Source organism: Dermacentor silvarum, chromosome 1 (genome assembly GCF_013339745.2).
Source record: "Dermacentor silvarum isolate Dsil-2018 chromosome 1, BIME_Dsil_1.4, whole genome shotgun sequence".
NCBI lineage: Eukaryota > Metazoa > Arthropoda > Arachnida > Ixodida > Ixodidae > Dermacentor > Dermacentor silvarum.
Genome location: NC_051154.1, coordinates 63,207,992 through 63,223,439, shown reverse-complemented (window position 1 = coordinate 63,223,439; position 15,448 = coordinate 63,207,992). Strand labels below are relative to the sequence as shown.

The window sequence follows — 15,448 nt, the reverse complement described above, 5'->3', positions numbered from 1 at the left end:
ACGCCGAGACCAACACCGACACTGACGCCGGATTTTCTGCGACACGGGGCCTCTAACACTATCGCATTAAAAATATACTTTATCTAAGCTTGGATTGTTTTGTTTTTTTGAAAACATTAAACAATGCCCTTCAGCTTTGCAAAATTCATACCATAGTTACAGTTTGCAATGGTAAGGAATACCAGCATTTCTTTCAACCTGATTCTAATGATGCAAGAGCGTACTTCTATCACAGCATTGGCACTGCCATTGTAAGCTTAGACAAGATGAAAACTAGCACCCTGACCAAGTTCTGTTATTCCAGCAGCAACTTCAGACATTCAAGAATACCAAAACATGACTAATATGTATTTCTTTTACTATTGTTGGACACACAAGATAGCAACTATGTACTGGGCTGTTAAGGCTCTCAGCAGCTGTCCAGCTTTCACAGTATTTTTGAACATACTACTATCTTAAAGCTACTCACGCAGCATGGCATTCCAATCAAGTACAGCAAGGATTGTCTCAACACTGTAGTAGGAGGCACTGGAATTTAAAAACCTCACAAGCAACACCTTTACATGAGGGTTGTTGTAGCGACCACTAGTGAGGGGCTTCAAGATGGAAAACATCAGGATTTTTAGGGCACACCAGGTTGCCCATTGACGCCTGTGGCATGATAGCATGCCTAGCATTCCATTTAGGCTTATGTATTATTTTTCATGGCAATAACCATATACTTACCACTCATTGTCAGTTGCACAGATTAGTCCACGATTATAGGAAAAATGGGTCCGTAAAGTTATCTTTGCCCTTGGCATGGTTCAGCTTAATTACCGTTTGTTTGCAAACCAACTGTTTCAAGTCCTAACCACTGCCCTGTGGCGGTTCTGTTGAAATGATGGAATAGTAAGAGCATGCTATGCGGCTCAATGCCTGTGGGGAAAGGCAATGAGATGGCGTGTGCTTCACATGGGGCTGGAGCCTGGTAATGCTGACATAGGAACGCTATGCGGGACAGTAAAGAGGTAGATGAGTGAGACATGCTACATTGGCATGCTTTACTGGCATTGCAAGCACTGGAATGTTATGCACAGCCATGATAAGGCAGATTTATTTGCATGTGCAGCCAGATTTTTTTGTGCGATGAACAATAAACCTGAAACACTTCCCGCATTGTGACATGTGAAAAGTGTGTTGTAAAATGTTTATGGTTCAGGCATTCATCAGAAGGAATATGGCTGCGCCTCGGCTATCCCAGTAAATCACATTTGTTTTCAAAACCAAAGTCTCACAGTTTTTAAGACATCAGCCTCTGCATGCTTTTCATGGCACTGTATGTTTATCTCATGATGCAACAGATATTTCCCGAAACAACCTTACTATCGATGTTAAACACGAGGCTAGGCTTAATTTTAAGAACATCCTGAAAATTGCAGTAGTTATCACTGTCGGTGCTAGGTGGGTGTAGCCAAACTGTGAAATACAGTATAGACCACTTATAACGTAACCGCTTATAGTGCAGGACCGGATATAGTGCGGTCTTTTCAGACTCCCATAAATTTTCCCATAGCACTCCATGTATACACGTATCGCTTATAGTGCAGTTGCGGGAAACGAAATACCGGTTATAGTGCGGCTGCCTGGGAGTACGGAAGTCAACGGAGACGGCGAACGCTCCCCTCAAACGGGTGCCCCAAGGAGTGCTCGAGGAAGAAAGAGAGACGAAGTGGAGGAGAAGGGCACGTGGTGCGAACGAACAGCCAGTGAGGCTGAAACCAGAATCTTGAGTGCGAGTCATGAAATATCACATAGCGAGCGAGGGCCACGAAACTGCCAACGCCAGCCAACGCGCGCTTCATGATAACGGCAGTAAACGAAACTTCAGGCGGTGCCGGCACAGCACGGCGAAGGGCGCACGCGGAGACCATGGAATGTGAGGGAGGAGGGCGACAGGGAAGCGGATTTCGTCTCGGCAACTCCGCCGCTTCGGTGGCTCTCCTTGCCCTTCCTCGTAGCTCCCTCACTTTCGACTGTCACCGTGCACGCCCGCCGGCCGGCGCCAGCTCCCCGAAGTTTCGTTTTCTGCCGTTATCGGGAAGTGGGCGTTTGCCGGCGTGGGCAGTTTCGTTGGCCGGCCTGGGACAGCGCCGCTGCTTCCTGCTTCGCCGTAGCCACAGCGTGCAAGGTCAACATGTGACTAGAAAGTAGAGAAAGCATAAAGGAGAAAGAAGGGTTCACTGCCATTTTCTACGCGTGGCTACGGTAGCGTGGCTGAGACGTCGGCACGTACACGCATGTACCGGCGCAACGCAGAATCGGCGACCTTGCCATTAGAGAGAGAGTGAAATTTCCGCAGCGTTCTTTTTTCTTTTTTTTGTTTTGTTTGCGCGCGACATTAAGGGGTCTCTCCTAAGCTTTTACTCTATGGCGGTGCCGGAGCAATGCCGGTCAGAGGCGCCGCCGCGTGATTTGGTTTGAATTAACGAGATTCGACTGTACATTGAATGTAAACGTTCTAGCCACATTCCTCGACTGTCACATACGCGTGGCGGCTCGGTGCACATGTTTTGCATATGTGCGGGCCTTGAAAATTGTTGCTTTGGTTATAGTGCCGCTTATAGTGCGGATATTCGCGACTCGGGCAACTTACGTTATAAGCGGTCTACACTGTACTAGTATTATAGAGCCGACACTACATAAATCTGAAAATGGGCTTTCTGGCAGAAAATAATTTCTTCAACCCACATTCCTCTTTAACCATTTCATGAGCGGTGGGAAGTATACTTCCTACCTGCTATATGTGTGTAAAAAGACTGTGGGAAGCATCATTCCCTCCGCAGGAATGTGTTGCCATCTTACAGTAACACTGTAAAATTTTAAGAAATGCAGTGGTGTATCTACACCATTTCCCATGCTGTGAGCCGACCTCAGCAATGGTGTCTGCTTGATTGTTTTGCGTGAGTTGCAGCTACAGAAAGTGAGCAAAAGTTTTGAAACAATGTTTTGTAAAAAAAAAAAAAAGTCGTTAACTTGAAAGTTGCAACAAGTCTGTTTTGTTGTGGATATGTGCCAGCACTGCAGCGTGAAGGTAGCAGAAAAGCAGATGCAGCACATTTGCCAACGGTGTGCAGTGCCACTTGGTGCAGTCCCCTGCTCTAGGCAGTATCATGAAAAGAACTGCTTTTTCAGTATATTTTTTTTCTTGCTCTCGGAGGCATAGAAAGCTAAGTGTTCTGCCGTTTCTGGTGTAATATGAAAATATTTTTTTTCTTCTTCAGTTTCACCTATTGGGCAGCGAAAAGAATACTTCCAACCAGAGAACTTTCCCAAATTTTGCTTGAATAAAATCTGTATTTTTTACAGGAAACACTCACAATCAAGCCCTTTGGAAAAACTGCATCAGTAGACCCCTGTATAGCATGCAAAAAATTTGCCCATGACAGAACTAAATAACATAGTAACGAACCTCTTTTAATAGTGATCGTAAAAAATCTGGCAGCCAGCAAACCGCCAAAAAAACTCATTAACGCACTCCCAACATTGATTGCAGTCCTATTTTGGCATTTTAATTTCTGAAACTCAACACTGCCCCTTTCTTTTTACCAAATACTTAAATTGCTTATGTGAGCATTCTTTCACAACTTTATGGCATGTATTCTTAACCTTTTCCACACCAAGAATGAGTCTCACTCATACAGGAATTTCCTCTTGTCTGCTATGTGCCACAGACGAGTGGCAGTCGTTATAACATTTTGGTGTAAGTGCTGTACTATTGAATGCCACCAGCTTCCTTGAATAATTATTTTTGTGGACACAGTTGGTAGAAAAGCAGTGGAAGTCTGGCTCCCCTGGGTTTATAAGTGGCAGTGCGACGTTATACGGCTGCAGCAATGACAACCGCTTTTCTCAATGGCAAAATTGTGGTGTTTTCGGGCGTTTTATCACCTCAAGTAAGCAATTCAAACCTGGAAACCTCTAGTGATTCGTGTTTGGAGCTTGAACTTGGAATTGGCGATTGTAAGAGTTTGAGCCTTTGGCAGCCTATCTCGCGTGGATGTCGCTCCATGAATACGCATTGCCGCTGGCGCCTCTCTGATTTCCTTTCCTCGGAGTGCCAGAAATGAGGTGTCACATGGAGGACAACATAAGCACACTCGACTTTTGTTCCAAGAAATGTCAAGCTTCTTATAGACTGTTTCTGCGGTGCCTATATGCAATTCAAAAACATGAAAAAAAAACATTGACAGAACAGACAACAGATAATAACAAATGAACTACTGATAGTGTAAAACGAAAGCTGTTTACAATAAATCAGTCATAAAAAATTTCGTGAAAGTTTTGTGGTTTTCTGGAAAAGAACTTGACACAGAAAGGGTTAAACACTTGAACACTCATTCGGTTTATAAAATTTACTCTAGATCGGAACTCATATGGCCAGCACTGCAAAAAAAAAAAAAAAAAAAACATTGACCAGGCACTGCATAGCGAAGTTTAACAATTCATTTCATTATCACTATAATTTTTTTATACCAAGCTTACACTGAAAAAATTTTGATCAACTAAAAGCGATTCAGAACACAAGGCACCATTGACTAGCTGTATGTACTTAATATACTTACATATATGCATATATATGTGCACTGTAGAAAAAGAAGAGGAGTTGCTCACTGACTTAATTATAAGGCTTTATACACATTCACTGCCACAAATCAAACAGCAACAGGCAAAATGCATACCCTCAGGTTGGCCGAATTTCCCACTTCTGCAAGAAGATCCATAACATTGAACTCTCTGCGCTCAGTGCTTGAAGCCGAAGGCAGAAGGGACCCGCCAGGACACATAATGTTACGTATATACTCTGGGTGGGGATGGTGGTTGTTGTAGAAGACTGACAGCTCTGCAGCAGCCAGGGCCAGTTCCAATGAGAGGCTCTTGATCACATTCAAGGGCGGCCCAAATGAATGCAGTGGAAAAATGTAACCTTTTGATGTCTCCTGTGTATAGCCAAGTTGTTTGAGAATTGTCTTTGTGCCCTGAAAGAAATAAAACAGCAGTGATTAAGTCACAATTTGCATTATTTTCCACATATAGGCAAAAGAGACCAGCAATACAACACAGCAAAATTTGCACAAAAGGTCAGGCGGGGAAAGTAACAAGACCAGCTGTGGAGTGAGCTGTTAAAATGAGTTATAGGCCACTACTGCACTCCAGCCAATGCAGTAGAACTTATGCTAACATAATGAACACATAATTAATGCACCTTCAAAGTATGTTTTATTATGAATTTAGCAAATAAAAACAAAAGCCTGCATTTCCTAAAAAAGCCTGCTTTTTCCAGAATCATTCCATATGCTCTACGACATGGTTGTCATTGACTAACACAGTAAAACTCCACTTGAATTGAGTCTCAAGACATTTTTCGCTTAAGTGAGAGGTCCTTTGTGTTAAAGTTAACAGTTGGGGATCCTGCCGTCACAAGAATTTTACAGTGGTTTACTCAAATGAGAGAGGTTCATGAACATGAGATTTGATCAAGTGGTATTCCATTACAGCAAAGTTGCCACCACAACTCTGCTTTAACATATGTACTTTATGTATTCCTGTTTATGTGCTACTGAAGGGTTATCATTTCAGTCACACCACTGTACAGTGTTACCGCACAATTCACACTTCTAGTGAAAACTTGTCTTTTTTCCACGAAATCAATCAGTCTGGCACATGTGCAAGACCACCAGAGGCAGTAGGCATTTTGCAGGAACCCAGTAGACCCTGTATAGACACCGGTGAGAGTCCTACAGCAGGGGTCATAAATTCCTGAAGACCATACTTAATCACTAAAGTTAACATGGACCGTAGCAGAGTAGGCAGGGCTGCGGCAGCTGGCAGAGTGCCTTCTCAATGTTTCTAATGGTCTCCGTGTAAATTTCTGCAGACCTAAGTGACTTCAATGAGTGCTCCAGCATTAGTGAAAGATTGTATTTGGAAATCCTTGTAGGTCTTTAGGGCTCCTCAATCATGCTGTACTTGGATACCTGCCTACTATGAGTTTCCCGAGATCTGCTAAAGTTTTTTTATTAGCCAAAGATATGATCATCATGGTTTCAAACATCAGTATCAACCTAAAACTGATCAGATATATATATATATATATATATATATATATATATATATATATATATATTTTACTTTCCAAGCATTAGAAACCTGCATTAGATAGCTGCAAGTATGCAACTCGGTGCTTTCAAAATTTTTTTCTTGTATCATATGGCTCTTAGGCTGTGCAGTCAGCTAAGCAGATTATGACTCCATTAAAGGAGAGAAAACAATCTGCGCATCAGCATAAAATCCAAGGTAGTAATCTCAAGAATGATCTGAAGGGTGGAACTAGGCTGGAAATAACTAGTTCTAATGCAGTACTGTCGAGGTGTACTTGAATAAGATTAAAGCTCCCATACTAATTACCGTATGTTCCAGTGCATAAGTCACACCTTTGTATAAGACGCACATCTTTGCGCAACATTCGAAGAAAGAATTGGTATATTCGATGCACCTTTGTATAAGACACATCTATTCTAACTCAGTCACCATGGTAAAACGTGAATACGCACACTTGTACACTCCTTGTGAAATGTCCTACTCACCAATTTCAAGGCACTAAATTTTCAAAAACAAAATTTCTACGAGCTGCAAATTCTAGCAGAATAAAACTTGAACTAATGTTCCGCTTAGGTGAAGGAAACAGACTATTTTTGCACTTAACTCGAAGCCATCAAAGGCCTCATCCTACGATGCACTGTCAAAAAAGTTCAGCTACCTTGGCCGACAGCATTACTGCACTACCGTCGCCAGCCTCTGAATAACATTTAAGCAATGTTCTAAGCATCTTAGAGCACTTCGTTAGAGTTGCATCTGCAGTGTGGTGTGCTCAGGACGAATGCACGAACAATCGCATCACGCCTGAACACACACATACAAAACCGAAATGACGACCATAAGCTGGCAGCACTGAGAATAATACTGCACTGCTGAGACTTCTCACATGGGTGACTGATGATGATAACCAAGAGGTGCTTTTTTTAACAGGTAGATGTCGAGCGACACAACGTAACAATGAGAAATTGTAGTGACTTTGTCTCTTATTTATTGAGTCAAAAACTAAACTATCACAGCAAAGTAGAATGCGTGACCTATAATCGCGAAGGTACCTATATCATGAAGACCACGATGGCGGCCTTTACTGCAGCCGCCAAACTGCCTATACTGTCCTAGGTGCCGACATTTGTCACCACAGTCACTCCACTGTTAAAACTAGATTCTATTTCATTTAGAATGCTGCCACGCAAGATGGCAAAAAAAATTACGAACATATTGGTCATACCAGCGCACATTGTTTTACACATATAAACACACCAACAAAAATTTTCAAAAAAAAAATAGAAAATGTGTCATACAGTCAACCTCAATTAAGTCGACAAAGAAATTGACTGAATTAAAGAAGATGGAGCAAGAACTCCAAGGATGAGGAGGAAGAAAGAGAAAGACAGAAGGCAAGGAGGTTAACCAGAATATCGTCCAGTTGGCTACCCTACACCGGGGGAATGGGAAAGAGGAACACAAAGATGACGGAGAGAGAGGAGGGAAGGAAAGAAGGAAATTAGCGTTGAATTCGCTGATGGGTATGGATTGCACTAGTCAAAGACGTTCACACAAGCCCGTCGTCCTCAAGAAGCACGAAAGTGCCTTCACCGCTTTGTGAACACACCACCGGTTCATTTGGCAGTATTTGCCCAATTCTAACACGCCCTCGAATCAAATGTGTGCCAACTCTATATGTATTCAAAATTGAAAACTAATGTAGAAATGACATTAATGCTGCTCAACAAAGTATAAATATAATGTGCACCGAATTTTTGAGCAAGAAAAACAGGCAAGGGTCTAATATGTGTTGCACAATGGCAGGCGGTTTTCTAAAGTCCGCTTCGCTGCAATACATCCGTGTTATGCAGCAAAGCAACACCGTGAAGGCGGTTTTGGTTTCGTATCCGATTGCACCACGCAGGCAAATTTAGACTCGAATTTCATGAAAGAAAAAAAAAAGGATGCACGTTACCGGGTAAATATCGTAATCAGACATTGTGAGCTACAGTTATTGCTTGAAAATCTTCCAAGGGCAAGCCAGAAATACGTGTTTTTGGCGGGAGATGATGTGTGTTCAACGCATTCACTGTCCCCTAAGCTCTGCTGCGTCAGCTGCTGCCACTAAAGGGGTCGCTATTGGGGTCATCAGAGGGGTCAGGCATGTGCATGCTGACTGGTCAAGTTTAAATTATCCGTTGAAGGCCTATCTGAAGATAGAAATAACGAATGCTTGGGCCATAGAAATGCATAGGTGCAGGGCCAGGACCTTCAGTCAGGATCAAATTAACTGAAAAAAAAATTAACCGGTGTCAAATCAATGTAAGTGAAGCATACACCGAAAAATACAGTATTTGTTTGTCCTCAAAAGTGAGAGAAGAAATGCTGCTTGAGCTAAGGCAGAGGTAAATACTAAGTTTCTGACACTGGACATATGTCCACATATGCTCATTAAGCTTTCAGTACTTAGTACTGGCAAAATGAGCAAAACTTAGCCATTACCTGCACTATGTGTAGTATACATTTATGTCAAATTACCATGCTACCTTCACTCTGACTTCACTCTTTCCTTACCCACCTGCAGGAAATAGATCAATTTGATTAACAGTTTTATGAAACGTTCTTAAACACTGCCGTCAGAACTCCTCCATGAGCAACGTCAGGCACCATATGAAATTAACAGTGAACTTTTGGCAAGATTTGGGAATTTTTAGCACGTTGGGGAGATCAAAAAATAAAACTTCAAGAGGAGGTATTGTAGAAACTGGTATACAGTGCTCTCTGCACTTCCCAAATCAAACAATGCAAAATGTGTGCTTCAGTTGAGCCGTCTACGTAATCTTTCAATGATAGCAACAGTGAAAACACCAAAGCTTCCGTCAGGTTATCCAATTTTCTACTCGAACATTTATGCTGCTTTAAAGGGGCGCTTAAGCACTTTTCTAACTAATCATAGAATGGCCTCGCTATTAAAGGACTGCCTCACGAATCACCCGTGGTAAAAAATTTTCTAATCCTTCAAGTATAAGAGGAGTCAGAGGTACTTATTGCACCAATGCCCAGCTTTCTCCCTTCTTTCGTCTCCATTAGTGCCCTGGAAGCTACACAGGGGGGATGGCAAGAGGACAAGGCTGCCCAAAAGTTGTTTTCATTTGTTTTTTTTTCTTTACGACGCTACTTCCTGTTCAGGCGTGTGCAGCGCTCTCTTGACGCGAGATGGGCGCTCGGACACCTGGAGCTATATCAATAAAGAGAACAATCAGTGCACGTGGTTATCTGATCGTCTCGGCGACGAGAGGACTCGTCGCAGCACCCCGTGGCGGCCGCGGTATCTACGCTACACAGCACAGCAGTGCGATCTCGGAGGCTACACTCAGAAGATGCAGCTAAACGGAACTGGCATGTGTAGACCAGAAGTGCAAAGATGAAATACTTTTGTCTTTTTGTGATCGCAGACATGTGTTTTTCATTTAATTAAGGGAGAAAAAAGGGCTAAAATAATTTTTGTCAGAAATATACATTTTCTAATTTTGTGTGTTTGGTATTTCTAAGCATATAAAGAAGCTCCACCCCAAGTTTGGTTATTATGTGCAGAATAGAAGAAAATGAGCTTTTTTACGCAGCAGTTGCATGCATCTTGGCATATTTTGAGATCTTTGAAAGGATCTTTCTCAGTTTGCAGTTTTTGTCCAATTCACACTTTTAGGAAAGATCGTTTTGAAACTGCAAAGGCAAAAACTGTAAGCTTGTTTCCAGGCTAAAAATTTGTGAAGAATAAGACTATGCAAACCTTGAATTTCTAAATTGCCTCCATAAAACTGTGTATATGTATATATATATATATATATTTATTTATTTATTGATACCTCAAATGCCCCTGATATGGGGTATTACATGAGGGGTGGGTTACATTTGTACGAGTTCTTCGATGAATGACTTGAAGTGGCACGGGTCAGAGTGGTGCACAGCGTCAGTTGGCAGATGATTCCAGTCATTCGCTGTTCAAATGAAAAATGAGTTGAGGTGCGCAGTAGTGCGCGCAGGTGGTGGGTATACAGCTTTAGAGTGACTGTTGCGGAGCCAAAGGCGATGAGCAGGTAGGATAATCGAGTGAGCAAGAGACGAGTGATAAAACTTGTGGTAGAGGGACAGGCGCGCTATTTTTCTGCGTGACACAAGAATGGGAAGATTAGCCGTATGTTTTAGATCAGTGACGCTAGAATAGTATGAATAATCTGATAAGACAAATCTAATAGCACGGTTTTGAATGGACTCGGAAGAGTCCATTCATATATATATATATATTTCTGGACCACTGTAACAACAAAAAAAACAAGCTTACTTTGGAAGTGATGCAGTTTCCACAGAAGGCATAAAATTGCAAGCAGCTGGCTCTATCCTGCACTATGGGGATGTCCAGAACACATTTATTAAAAACATTTTTACCTAACTTTTTAATTTTTTAAAATGATAGTTTTCTATAGAAAAGGTGACACACTCATTGCTCAATGGGACATAAATTGCTTTTTTTTTGTATTTGTGCTAAAGTAATCACTTTTCTACTTGTTCTAACAACAAGACAAAGCCTCATGCTGAAATTCGTTAAAATTGCCATGTCAGTTGGCTGCTTGCAACGTAGCTGCACGAAGACATTGCGAAGAAAAGAGAAAGATTTTTCACTGTTTTTGACACTGAGACTGTAAATTCCCTGCTGCATGCAGTGCAAAGATTTGGCTCACATGTTCACAGTAGCCTCATCTACACAATGACATTTCTTATTATGTTCAAACAGTTTTTTAGGGCCTATTTAATCCCAAAGTGCCGTGGACGAGTCTTACTCGATTACAATGTTTATTTTTTTAAATGTCAACGACGGGTTTGTCTTTCCGAGTGCTAGTAATGATACAGGCTTGCCCAATCCATTTTGATGTTTTGGCAAGTTCCCTCTTTGGCCCGGTAAGGCACCTACAGACTCCGTTCATCCAGCAGAGATTTAAAAAATGGTGGCTGCCAGTTGCATGTTCCTGCCCCCTCAGGCGTATTCTTCATAAGCAGGCCTTGCTAATCTGACAGCACTGCACATTATGGACTTTATCCCGTCTACAGCAGGCAAAGAACGTCCAACAAGATGGTGTGTTGTCTGTTGCAAAGGTCAAAGCAACACTGGCAATAAAGTCCGCAAAGTAATATGCTCCTGATGTAAGAAGTATGGGGTGGGACTATGCCTCCTAATGAGTTTTGACATCTCTCATACGAAAGCAGCGTTCTAGCCACTCTTCAAGAACTTGAGACTTTTTGCATTAGCAAGCCTTTTAACAAATGTTTGACTAAATGTTGCACCTTTATCATTGAACAGTTGTGACGGAGCTGCACTCCTATCAACTGAAATTTCTAGTCAATGTACATGGTTCTTGTTATTTCGTATTTTCAGAATCAAGTTGCAAATTTACTACCCCATGTTGATATATTTAAAATCTGGAAAAAATTTGCCATCCAGATGAGCAATTAAAAAAATTTCTGAATGCTTCTTGAAATTTTTGCCAGCCCTTTATTTATAGAGTTAACGATGGCTCAAACGTTGCCACATGCTCACGAGTGCATTGTTTTGACGATTGTGTTCCAAGTGCAATTTCAATTTTGCTTTTATAGTGGGTAGCTTTTATTCATCAGCATTTCGACAGCATAAGTGCAACTATTATGAGAAATCCTCCTCATCATGTGGAGTTTTCACTCACACAAGAGCACACAGTCAATTTCAGATCAGCCTTCCATAGAGGCTTGGTTAGCAGTCTGATCTTACATATTGAACATCATATTGAACACTACCAATACAAATGTTCGTATTCATTACTCTACAATTTCGTTACTGTAAAATACTGTAGATTACTGTACGGTACTGCACAAATACAGTAAAAAGTACGCAAATGCTCCAGCATCAGTGCTAGGATAGGCCAGTTTGCTTACAGAGCGAAGTTGGTCGAGCACAATAATCGACAATGAGGAGTTTAATGCATGTTCCCCAACCTCACAACCACTGTTTCAAGAGCCTAAAGGCAGAAAGGAAGCAACCTGGCACTTGCTGCAATGAGAACAAATGCTCTATGCACAAGAGGCGCATACATAATTTCACATTTGCAAAGCCACAGCTTTCCCGCATAACATGGACATCACTAGAGCTAATATTCACACCATCCAAATCTGCATATCTTATTTTCGGTGTGGTCTAGTATACAGAAATTGGAACCAGGAGCAAAATACCAACCATTAAGCTACAATTTTATGTACCATGGTATATGTTATGACTAATGTCTTGAACTAAAACGATAGAACATAGAAGCACCAAAAATGAACAAATTTCTGGCAGCAGTAAGGAAAACAGTTAAGCAGCATCTCTGCTATCATATCCATAATCATCCAACTTACTGCATCAACACTCAGCCCAGATTAAAGCAAAACTTAAAACAGGGGTCCAAATCATTGCTAATAAAGAAGGCTATGACGAAATGTCATCACTGAATCAGAATGCACAGTCAACTTTAGTTTACTTGACAAATGGTTGTCTCTAGCTAAATTTATACTGTTTGAAAGTTCCAATATGTCCCAGTAGTTTCCCGCAGAGGAAAAAAAGCTTGTTACTTTAAAAATCAAAGGCCACACATCACATGATTCAAACTAGCTGCAAATATCGAGTAGATACGTGCTAGCAGTTGTAGTAAAGGTGTTCACAGCTATATACTAATTCTGTTAATGATGTCCGACCTAAACCACCGACTCTACAAGCATGCACACCAGCCACCTGCTTGAAAAGGCAAAGAAGAAATTTGCCGGGGTTGAACGCGATTAAACCAAGTATGTCGAGCGATAGCACTGTTTTGCTTGCTTTGGGAAAGGACACAAACACTGCTCGGCGCCTTTAGCAGCAGCAAGCAAATAGACCTTCATGCTGCATCTCACTTCAACGCGAACTAAGCGTTGAAAGCACAGCGCACACAAAGCTACCAGCACTCAGCGCACTTTTTACACATCGCAGATCGCTTCGAAGATGAGGCCCGTGCGACCACGCACTTTTGTCTACGTCGCAGATCATTTTCAAGATATGGGCGCCCACGTGGCATACACAGCAGCAGCCAATAATGGCAGGCTCAGTCCCAGTTTGACCTTGGCTAAGCTTGAAGGTCAGATTTACGGAACCAGGCGTTTTCTGGGTTTGTACCTGTAGTAGTGGAGCTATGCTCTAAATGCATGCATTGTGTATGAGTACATGGGCAGACCATGCTAATGTGGGCTGGTGATGAGGGCAACCTTCTAGAGGCAACCTGAACGACGACTGCGGGCAGTGTGCACATCTATATGGACATTATGGCTTCTTTACAGCTGGGATCTCACAAAAAAAAAAAGGGTATAGCAGCCATGTACGAGAAGACACTTTCAAGGCTATTAGCCAAAACTAAATGAAGAACATTTGGAGCCCCCTTCTTGTGATAAAGTCTGCTCATAATCCTTATTATGAGCAGACTGCACAAGGATGCAACAAGAGTACAGTTTCCGTCAATGATCGTTTGGTAGCACTTATCAAAACAGCTGGTGCCAGCGGCAGGGCCATAACTGCACTCGGCTACACCACTCTGCTCATCACAGCAAGTGAACAAAAATATGACGCGTGCACAGTAAGCTTTGCTCTCTGGCACATTCAACTTTCCACTTCTTTTCAAAGAGCAGGCAAAGGACAAGGCAACCCTGTGAGAGTGAAAGTGACAGTCAACAGTTCACTCTCCTAACACCTTGTGACAGGCTACAGCGAATGGCGAGACACAGCACAGCTGTTGTCTGGTTTTAAGTGCTTGGAACAATTTGGGCAGAAACCAAACAAACTCTCAGATATGTGCATGTGAAGAAAAATTTTTGAATCAAATTAATAATGCGAACAGCTTATCACACTAACACAACAAAGCTGCGACACAAGAGTGGAACAAACAAGAACAGAAGTTACTGCTTGTAAGCATGTGAGAAGCTTTTATTTGTGCTAAGTTGCTCATCTAAGTGATAAAGATGAGCCAAATGACCCAAAAGTCCACCGAGTTTCGGCCTAATTGTAATGAATAAACCAAAGCCACCCAGGATTTACAAGGTACCTTTACATTCCTTCTACAGAAGGGTCTGTGTGCCTGCATTCGGTTTTGTTCATTTCTCATGGGGAATATGTGCATTGTTTTGATCGCGCATCAGCATGCTAGAACAGAACGTGTTGATAGTCATAGCTCTCACATTTACCGCTCGTTGCATATATACACTGTCAAATCTTATTTTTTTCTATTTCTTTTGCATTTTTATCTTTCTCATCGGTGAGTACCACATGCTTGACATCGAATTAGATCGAATTTCCCTTGGGAGTTTATTTTCTTGATTACCCATCATTTCTGTTGCTATGTCTTGGGTAGTATTCATTTACTATGTCCACACCTCAATGTGGATTTGCATAGTGTTCTATAAATATCAGGGCATAGGTTTGCAAGCTTGCACAACAAAAAATAAAAGGCAAGGAAGCTGCACTTCTTCGCCACCTTTTGAGGCTGCATGGCATATAGTAGGCATAGTACACTTTTCTGGTTATGCAGGCTACATGCACCAACTTGTAATGAGGCCAAGTTCTGTGGTGAGGCACACTGCAGCCAGTGCACCCATTTGGGATGTATTCTTGGCACTGTCAAAACACTTCTGTGCATCTCAAAAGGATAGGCACAGTCTCAGCATGATGCTGGGTGAACTGAAGTGATGCCCTACATAAACCATATACAACAAAACCTCATTATAACAAACTTCAATATAATGAAATTCTCGATATAATGAAGTACTCAACTTTTTATAACTTCTTGTCCATAGAACACCATGCATTAGAACCTCAATAGAACCTTAACCTAGACAATAAATGGAAACTTCCACGGACACAAATGGTCAAATGGTTGAATTACAAGCAACTGCTTGCGAATGCACCTCTCAAACCACGCGCCGCACAACTGAGAGTGACCATCAAAGCGGAGCAGCATCATGTTTTGTATACAGTGTGATAGTGTGGCAGTCCAAGTGTGACAAGATCCTATCGAGCGCTCTATGCTTTGGGTGGCTTTTGCACGCGAGTGTAAGCGTGCGATGGTGGCTTGCTGAGCGGTGTCTTCCTGCACGAGCAAGGGGAAAGGGAAGAGGGGAGCGAGCTCGCGGTAACGCCATCAAGCGTGCGTGAGGGGGGAGAAGGGAAGAGGGGAAGGTTGCCTCATGTCATTTTATCCAGCGCAGTCATGGATTCGCACGGCTGAGCACATACACAGCTCAC

The 15,448-nt window shown here is 42.1% G+C and overlaps 1 protein-coding gene across 2 annotated transcripts in view; it reads right to left on the bottom strand.

The window, feature by feature from the left end:
* Nucleotides 1–15,448, bottom strand: part of LOC119442820 (LIM and SH3 domain protein Lasp) — a 33,902-nt gene that overhangs the window by 11,189 nt on the left and 7,265 nt on the right. For both annotated transcript variants that reach the window (XM_049668708.1, XM_049668709.1), the window contains one exon: nt 4,722–5,018. In XM_049668708.1, the coding sequence (XP_049524665.1) occupies nt 4,722–5,018 (297 nt within the window). The remainder of the gene's footprint in view (nt 1–4,721; nt 5,019–15,448) is intronic.